Below are 10291 nucleotides of genomic sequence, written 5' to 3' on the forward strand. Positions count from 1 at the left end.
GCATTTATGCTTACAGTTGTTGTGTTATGTGTTTCAGGTACTAGTGATGAGCATGGAAAGGCGTCAGCATGATTCGTACACACACGCATTGGAGTTTTTGTAGAGATTTTGGGGAAAAGTTTTGTGATAATAACATTTGATAAAATGTGTTTGACATTATTTATGAATGAATGAATGTTTTAAAAATGAAAAATTATTTTGAAAATTCACGTTGTTACAACGTAACTCCTTCTAGGGGTTTTAGGCTAAGCATTGTATTGGGCCTTGAGTGTTGGGCCAGGAGTTTGGACCTCATGTAATAGAGTCTTGGACTAGATAAGTGTATGTATGTGCTTTGGGCCTTTGGTTTGGACTTGCGTTTTTGGTTGGGAATTGGGCCGTGTGAGGGCCCATTTATTATTGGGCTTTGGTGGGCCCAATGGGCTTAGGGTATTAATGGACCATTAGGTGGTCTATCTTTAGACCCAATAAGTGAGAGGTTGGACTTAGCTCCAAATTGAGATTATTGTGGGTTTGGCACAGAGTTAGAGTCTGGTGCGTAGCAACAGTGATTATAGGAGCTGTTCTTTATCCAAGGCGAGTCTTCTCACTATACTTTACCTAGAGTGGTAATTAGAGTTATGTGACAAAGTATTTTGTATGCTATTTATATGATGTGATACACTGCATTATTTCTATGTGATTTATGCTATGTATGTTTTAGAGTTATAGAGTTAGGACCGGAAGGTCCATAGAGTTAGGACCAGAGGGTCCGCAGAGTTATGGGACTGGAGAGTCCCACTGAGACACACTGACCAGAGGGTCAAACAGAGTTATAGCCTCGAGTGGCTATTATGTGTTGTATGTGGTATTTTGGGGAACTCACTAAACTTCGTGCTTACCATGTTATGTGTTATGTGTTTCAGGTTTTCTTCTCAGGATCGCAGGACGGCACCGACTTGATTGTACACACACCAGAGAAAGAGTTAGGAGGATCCTGGATTACCATTTAATTAAACATGGAGTTATGTTTTGTGATTTTAATACATGATGTTTTTGTGAAATATGTATTAAGAATTATACGTTTTCAAAAGAAAATTTGTTTTGAAATTTACGGTGTTACATAAACATTGGTGAGGTTTGCCTCCTCACCGCGGTTCTTTTCCGAGCACTCCGATGCATAATGACCAAAATTCTCACATTTTAAGCATTTTACTTTGCTTTTATCCTTTTTGTGGTCATTCTGTTTTGCATTAGTTTCACGTCCACCTCCTCAGCCAAACCCTCGTCCTCAGCCTCTTCGTTGGCCTCGACCACCACGACTATCTCTATCCTTTGAGGTGTTTGACGAGCTCCCCTCATTCTGGTTTCTTGGATTGTGATGCCCACTTGACATGTGTAACCAACAAGGAATGTTCATTTACTTGTTCTCCAAAACCTTGAAGCCCTTCTTCATGGGTTTTTAAATGACCCACAACCTCTTCTACAATCATGTTCTTTAAACATCTAAATTGTTCCATAGATGTTACGATTTACATAAATTGCAATGAGACAGCTCGAAGAAATTTCTTTACCACCACAACTTCCTTAATTTTTTTCGCTTAAAGATCGAATATCAGTCACAATGGTATTTAATCTCGTGAAAAATCATCCACCAATTCACCGCCTTTCATTCGGATAACCTCGAAGTCACTTCTCAAGGTTTGTACTTTGCCTCTTTTACCCGATTGACGCCTATGTGCATCACTTTAAGCGTTTCCCATGCTTCTTTAGTTGTGTCATTCTTAGCTAACATAAGTAACATATCCTCCAGAATTGCTTAATAGATAGCAACTAGAGTCATTAGATATTTCTGTTCTTCTACATCTTTATTTCGAATTGCATGTCATACTCCTTGTGCTTGCAAATTCACTCACATTTTTATATCCCACACCGAGTCATTTAACTTCGTAAGCAACGAATAATGTAGTGTAACACTATTGTTCTTCTCGAATTTTTGAACATCTTCACCTTTATCTGCTATCAGTAACATTGACATATACTTCGATATACAATAAGTACGCTCTAATACAACTTGTTGAAAATTAATGATCTAATTGCATACAATATTAAAGTTGAAGGGAAAACGACTTATAAGCCCAACGAAGTGTCCAAACCGTTCAAAAAACCTCAATCATGTTTTGTCTATTCAAGAAAACTCAACGAACTTAACATTTTGTCTAAAAAAGCCCAACGAAGTTTCCAAACCGTTCAAAAACCTCAATCATGTTTTGTCAGTTCAAAAGATTAAGTTCGTTGGTTTTTTTGAATAGACAAAACATGACTGTGGTTTTTTGAATGGTTTGAAAACTTCGTTGGTCTGACAAGTCATTTTTCCAATATGATAATATGTCACGTCATCTGTTTGTTTTTTTTTTTTTTTTTTTTGACTTCCATAGAATTGAACAAAAACATAACTTAATTGAGCTTTTTTAGACAAAATATTAAGTTTGTTAACTTTTCTTGAACAAACAAAACATAATTGGAGTTTTTTGAATGATTTAGAAACTTCGTTGGTTTCGTAAGTCATTTCCTTAAAGGTGAATTATTGTTCAAACGTCCAAGTGCCAAAAATACTTAAGTCATTTCCCTAATGATGAGCAAAGGAACTTACCCGGCTGGAACCGGCCCGAACCGGACCCGACCCGTGAACCGAAGTCGGCCGAAATTAAGAACCTAACCGGACCGTTGGTTCTACCGGCTCCTAGTTCCTACCTGTTCTTGCCATGTCTTCAATGTTGGAACCAGTCCTCGATAAATAACAACAAACGGTTCCGTTTTTTGCCGATTCTGCCGATTTTTGCCGGTTCTACCGGCTCTGGTTCTGCCGGTTCCCAGTTTTAAAAATCCATAAGAATATCGTCCTGGTCCCGGCCTGACCGGTTCCATTCGGTACCGGTTCCGGCCCGTTTCTCGGTTCATATGCTCATTCCTAACAAGAAACATAATAGTTAAACACCATTCAAATTTATAGCCTAAAATTACTAATATATTATAATAAAAATAATCCAAGAAAAATTAACAGATATCCCATATAACTTAAACATATATACTGTATCTATTAAAATAATAGACAAAAACATTGTTATTTGCTTTACAATTGACAAACATGAAAAATGTTTAAAACAATTAATGTATCCAACAATTATTTATTAAAAAAAACTATCTAGGAAAGAAAAGGTTATTCTTTCTTAATTTTCTATCATTCCAAAACTATCATATCCTTCCAATGTTTAACAAAAAAAAATCCAGCTATTCCTTTATTATTATTATTATTATTATACATGTAGTTTAATATCACACTGAATGATCAAACAACAATTACCATCCATCTGATGAAGTAACACGTTCATATGTGCATGATTGATTAACAACGTACCTACAATGTCTAAATGTAAAAAAGAGAATTAAATATTGTAAAGTTATTGTATATGATTATTAATTAATCATATCTTGATATTTACAAAATTTTAACAGTTATATATTGAACAAAAAAAAACGTACATTTAATTTAATATATAAAAAGATATCTATGAACACATCCATCATACAAAAATGTAATTGATTTCAAATGCTTTATTTATTAAATTATATATGCACCCGTAAGTGGTGTCACTCCATGATAACGCAAGTCTTCCATATTTTCTTTAGATAAAGTGGCTGCATTTAAGTGGTCTACCATGTGCATCATGGAATTCATGCCGCCTAGTACTTGTCGCACAGGTAAATTCCACTTCCATTTTACTTTCATGAAGATGTGCGATTCCATAATGTTAATTTGCAAGATCTTGAAAGAAAATTGCCACCGTCGGCCAGACATTTCTTGAAACCAAAAAGGAAAGAAAAATGGTTTAACCTATTTTTTGTAAAATTACATGCAGTAATTAATATATATATATATATATATATATATATATATATATATATATATATATATATATATATATATATATTAACCCACAATTTCTACAGTTCAAAAACAACTAAAAATCAAGAAAAAAAAAGCAAAACTTGAACTCAAATTCTTCGATCTGTTATATATTTACCATGATCCACCTCCTAATCCTCCACTACCTGTACCCCAATACCCACTTGAAGATTCTCCTTGCCCTCTAGTTGCCTCAAGCAAGTCACTATTTGATGTTGAAATAGGCTTCAGGTCTTCAAAGGGAAATAATACCCTAGCATTTGCACTTGTACCAGCAGTTGTGGTGATAGTACTCATGGTGGCTTGATGATTAGATACCCCACTACCTCCTCCTTGTGGATGATGGTGATAATTACCTCCACCATTTTCAAATCCATCAAGAGAAAAATTCAAACCTGCAGGAGAATTCATGATCATGGTGTTTGGTAATGAGTTCATCATCACCTCTCTGGGATCAGCAAATCCACTTTTCAAGAATTCCATGGCTGAGAACTGAGTACTGGAGGTGCTTGTGGTGTTTGGATTGAATGGCAAGCTACCAAATTGAAGAGAGATGTTTGTGTAACCTAGGTTTAGGTCTTGACCACCTTGACCTTGACTACCTATACCTTGACCTAGGATCATTGTCTTGCTGCTAGGGTTTTGTGGTGTGATCATGCTTTGTGCTGGTGGGGCCATCATCATCTGGTGCTGATTTTTAGATATCGAAGCTGCTGCAGATGGTACTGCTGATGATGATGACGACGACGATCGCTTGTTCCTCCGTGAACCACCGCCAACCGGAACGTTTCTTAGAGATCCGCCTTCGGTCCAGTACCTTCTACAAGTCTTGCAAAAGTATCTTGGCTGAGAGAGGCTGTAATTGTTGTAGTAACAAAACTTTGTGTGCGCTGAATTGCACCTTGGACAGTTCAAAGCTTGTGGCTTTTGTGGTCTGATACTTTTCTTTTCTTCCATGGATTTCACCACTCCCAATCCCTGAAAAGTTGAAAAAGAAAAAGAAAAGGAGGAACACATGACTCCATGCTATCAAATCCAAATCAGTTTGTCTCAAAAAGAAAGCTTTTTTAGGTCAACTTTTTTGAGTGAGGAGGGAATTTAAAAGGGAAAGTAAAGAGAAAGTGTAGTAAGTACTTTCAAGAACAATATTATGAGATATATATGTAATACAGACAAACACAACACAAAGATTTGGGTTTAATTAGTGGTTGAACAACAACATGGTACACCATCATCTCTTTTAAAAGTGCAAAAAACTAAACCTAGCCATCATCAAAAGCAAGAAACAAATAAAACCCTAGTTAGAAAGTTAAAAATCAAGACTGACAGACAGACAGACATATATATATATATATATATATATATATATATATATATATATATATATATATATATATATGCATGGTCTTTATATATATAATTGAACTGAGATATTAGGTTACCTCCGACCACTGAGCAGCATCCATTAGATGATCTCAAGAAAAGGGAAAGTTCGTGGAGATGTTGAGAGAGAATGAGAAAAAGGAGACTACAGACACCCACCCACTTTTGGAGGGATTGGAGGTGGTCATAACTCATAAAGCAAAGCAACACAATGGAAGGAGGTGTGGGTTGGCTCGCTCAACTCACTAGCTACCTTATTTATTTATTTATTTATTTTGGGAGGGGCATCTTTGTCTTCACCCACTATTTTCTAAAAAAACCGTTACACCTTTGTAAAAATTAAACTATTGTAGTGTTATACTTTTTAAACAGACTTTTTTTAACAGTGACATATATAACTTTATGTCTCTTAAAACAAGAAAGTATGGCTTTGTAAAATAATATCAGTTAAACCAATATTGTTTTATTTATTCTACGTAAAACTGTGTAAAGAGTTACATGAGTTTTTTTTTTTTTTTTTTTTTTTCATTTTGCAAATTTGTTATTATGTCTGAAGAGAATCTTGTGACGTTTAGTTCCATACCATTGTTATAAACTTCTTTTAAAGTTGTAGAGATTTTCGTATGGTTATTATTTAGACATTAAGTCATACATTATAATTAATGCTTATTTACTATGAATATTATAAAGATTTTTTTAAATTTCAAATTAAATAACAGCTAAATGATTTGAGTCAATAATTTGAGAATAAAAGTAAATTAACAGAATCTTTGTTAAAGTGATTTTGTATGTGAGTGGAATTTTGCAGGTATGCAAAGTGGAGTGTTTTATATTCTCTGTTTGTGACTTGGAGAAAGTAATGCTTGTCCGCTTCATGCAACATCTTTTCACTCATTCTTCATTATGCTTTCTTGTGACATGAAGGGACATGCAAAATTATTATTTTTTTCCAAAGAAAGACAAAAACAGGTAATTAAGCAACTTATATGCTCATATCACTAACGATTATTACTTGATACGTACGAGTCAGATGAAAAACCACTGATCTTTTCATCAATGTATACGTGATCAAATTTGACAATTGGAGAAAAACCAATAGCTAGGTATGTTCGTCCTCTTTGGATATCAGTAATTAATTGAGATTTATAAGAATTGAAGTATAAAATCATCGATAAAAGAACTTTGTCCTCCCCAAATGAAAATTATGATCAACCCAAAATTTCCACCAATCCTTTAAGTTTTTTGGGTTCCATTAATGGAGAAACACTAGTACATTCATGTTATTTACATGCATGTTTTTTCCTTTGAATAAAAAATGCTTCACTAGCTACAAAAATGTAGAGCTCCTATTACAGTTACTCTTAAGAAGTTAGTTAGAGCATCTACACCAGTGCAAGTTTAACATCTTGCAAAAAAGAGCCACATATGATTTGGTAGATTAAAATAATATTATAAACCCACTTGCAACTTGCAAGTCTTTCAAATATTGAAAGATGAAGTCCTAAGTGACAATTTATATATGCTTAGTGGCATTGCAAAATTTCTTTGAAATGCCCGATGTGGATACTCTTACAATTGTTATTGTCTCTTATAGACTTATGGGCATTTTAGTCATTTCTATATTATTACTTGTTACAGTTAGTTTTAGACAGATCATTGTATATAAATAGTCTCTTTCAGTTCATTTGTAACTTAATGAATCCGGCCAATGAAAGAATGATTAAAATTTCTCTCTCTTGATCTTAACATGGTATCAAATTCAGTTCTCGATCTTTCTTATTGAATTGATTTTTTTTAAATTGTTTTTTCATCATCATTTATTCAATTCGTCATTTCTTTTCTCAATTCAATCAGAATGTATCAATCAAATCCTGTCAATTCTTCAATTCTTGATCAATCCAGTCTATACTTCCTTAATTCTTTTGATAACCCAAATTCTCTTTTGGTAACATCTGTATTCAATGGCATTGGTTTTCATTCATGGAAGCGATCAATGGCGATTGCATTAGATGTGAAAAATAAAATCAGATTTGTTGATGGATCAATCTGCAACCTCTTTCATCTGATTCATCGTATTCCAATTGGTTTCGAGCTAATTCAATGGTGATAAGTTGGCTCCTAAATTCTGTACATGATAACATTGCAGAGATCTTACTCTTCCTTCAAACTGCAAAAGATATATTGATTAAACTAAATCACCGTTATGAACAAGTCGATGGTGCTTTACTCTATTAGATTCAACAACAGTTGTACTCTAGGTCACAAGGATCTGAAGATTTTTCGACTTATTTCACGAAATTGAGTAAATTTTGAGATGAATGAAGAATCGTTCAAGAAATTCCACCTTGCTCTTGCCCGTCTGCCGTTGCAATTCACAAGTTCTTAGAAGATCAAAGACTGATTCAACTTTTGATGGGACTTAATGAGTCTTATAAAATTCTTCATGGTCATATATTAATGATGAATCCATTACTAATTGCGCCCACAGTTTATTCAATGGTTGTTCAAGAAGAGAGACAAAGAGGTGTTACTGCATCTTCCTCTTTCAATTCAGATGTTGTTGCTATGCATATTTCAAATGAATCTTCTAAATCCAAGAAACAACTCTTTTGTAATCATTGTAAGAAGTCTAGCCATATAAAAGTGCATTGTTACAAGCTGGTTAGATTCCCTGCAAACTTCGAATTCACAAAATCCAAAAGAGAAGATCCTAAAGCTACAATTCAAAATGTCACCATCATGCATACTCCTTCTATTTCACCATAACAATATGAAAATTTGCCTCAACTATTAAGTACTAACACTATTACTCAATCATCACCAGTCAATCAACTTCATCTCTCAATCATAAAAGGTCCAATGAACGATAAAGGTAAAATTTTTTCACTTAACGCATTTGCTATAAATGTTTACAAATCTTCTTCTTTATTAAATCCTAGTGAATCATGGATCATTGACACTAGTGCAACTGATCACATATGTTCTAATTGTTCTATTTTCCTATCCATGACCAATTACTTCAACGAATTCATATTGGTCTTCCTGATGGTCGTTCTACACCTGTTACTTTCATTAGTGATGTAAGACTTCATGAAAACATCATTCTTCATGGTGTTTTCTTCATGCCTTGTTTCAAATACAATTTACTTTCCATAATAAAACTCACTTCTTAACTGTAAAACTTGATAATCTGCACTGATTCAAGTTGTTTGATGCATGACCCCTCATTGAAGAATAGACTTGTTTTTGGCAAACTTGGCTAACGAGTGAAAGATCTTTATGTTTCTGATCATAATACTCTTTAATATACTATGTCTTTCAATTTACAATTTCCAACTTGTCTTAATATGTTTTTAATCAAATATGATTGTAATGCTCTGTTATGGCATAGACGTTTTGGCCATCTTTCATTTCATAAACTTCAAAGTCTTTCTCTTATTTCTTCTTCTCATAATATTGATCCTTGTTACGTTTGTGCAAAAGCTAAACAACATAAAATTCCTTTTCCAAAAAACGTTACAATCACCGATACTCTTTTTGTAACTATACATGTTGATGTATGGGCGCCTTACAAGCATATTTTTCATGATGGATATAAATATTTCATTATAATTATAGATGACTATAGCAAGCATACTTGGGTGCATTTAATGAATAAAAAATTTATGCTTTTACATTAATCAAAGGATTTGTTGAATTTGTGAAAACACAATTTTCAAAAAAAAAGTAAAGATCATTCTGTAACACCCCGTTCCTAAGAGTACCTAATTGTGAGTCTCCGGGATTTAAGAGAAATGATATTTTGGTCATCTTGTGGGAAAAGTGGAAAATGAGGGGCAAGTATGAAATTTGGGGACTCGCCGAGTACGCCCAGCGTAAGCTGGGATTACGCCAAGCGTAAGGCGTATATGGATGCGGGTGCAAGTCTGAGTACGCCCAGCATACTAGAGGTACGCCCACCGTACTCTCAGAGTTCTAGAACCCTAAAATTAGGGTCAGCCACTATATAAGGAACATGTTGGTTCATACCCTAGCCTCCTTAAGCTCACCCTTAACCTCAGAAACCCTAGAAACTCGTATTCCCTCCATTGTTGGGTGTGTTTGGCCTTGGAAAGCTCATTTTGGCAAAAGAAAAGCTAGAAGAAGAAAGGAGAAGTTGTCAAAGAAGGAAATGAACGATTGGAGCGTGTAGATCTGAAGAGATATCATCCTTTGGAGCTTATTTGAGGTATAAAGCTTCTTGCTTGCCATTTATTTTGCATAGATCTAAGTATTGTGAAGTTTTAGCATCTTTCTTGTCCTAAAGTTCTCATCTGATTCATGTTTTGTGTTGGCCGAGATTATCTGTCCTTTCAGACCTTTGGAGAGGTCTTGAGTGAGAAAAATGAGGTCCCAAGGGTTGTAGTTGTTCCATGTGTGAGATATATAGGTCTTAATGGATTAAGACCTTAGATTAAGAGCTTTTGGACGTCCCAAGTGATAAAGTTTGAGACTTTATGAATCTTAGGCGTATTTAGCCTAGGGATCTGAAGTTTGGGCTTAAGAGCTTAAGCCATTAAGAGGTTATAAGGACTTTATGAGCAGCGAAGTTACGCCCCGCGTAACATGGTTGTACGCCCCGCGTAGCGGTTCAGGGCCCCGATCCTCAGCTGCGTTTTAGTGTGTACTCCCCGCGTACCAAGGAGGGTACGCCCAGCGTACTCCCCCTAATTGGACCTTAATATTGGGCCTTAGAGTTTGGGCCATTTGTGGGTAGTTGGTTTATGGGTCAAGTCTGGAAATTATGGATAGAGTGTTTTGGGCCTAATTATTGTTATGGACCTTGGATCTAGGCCCATTTGGTGAGGTGGGCCCAATTTGGTAAATTGGGCCAATATTGGACTTTGTATAAGATTTGGACTTTGGCCTTGGCCCGATAAGTGGATGTATGCTTGGCCTAATGTTTATTTTGTTGATGGCTAG

General features: G+C 35.0%; 1 protein-coding gene across 1 annotated transcript; it reads right to left on the minus strand.

Moving 5' to 3' along the window:
* Nucleotides 1–4029: 4029 nt before the first annotated feature.
* On the minus strand, nucleotides 4030–5566 carry LOC111876069 (dof zinc finger protein 1). The gene is made up of 2 exons (XM_023872608.2): nucleotides 5389–5566; nucleotides 4030–4924 (listed from the first exon to the last, which is right to left on the minus strand). The coding sequence occupies exons 1-2, from the start codon at nucleotides 5410–5412 to the stop codon at nucleotides 4061–4063; spliced, it is 888 nt and encodes a 295-aa protein (XP_023728376.1). The 5' UTR covers nucleotides 5413–5566; the 3' UTR covers nucleotides 4030–4060.
* Between the last annotated feature and the right edge of the window lie 4725 nt (nucleotides 5567–10291).

This window comes from Lactuca sativa, chromosome 8 (assembly GCF_002870075.4).
Source record: "Lactuca sativa cultivar Salinas chromosome 8, Lsat_Salinas_v11, whole genome shotgun sequence".
NCBI classification, from domain to species: domain Eukaryota; kingdom Viridiplantae; phylum Streptophyta; class Magnoliopsida; order Asterales; family Asteraceae; genus Lactuca; species Lactuca sativa.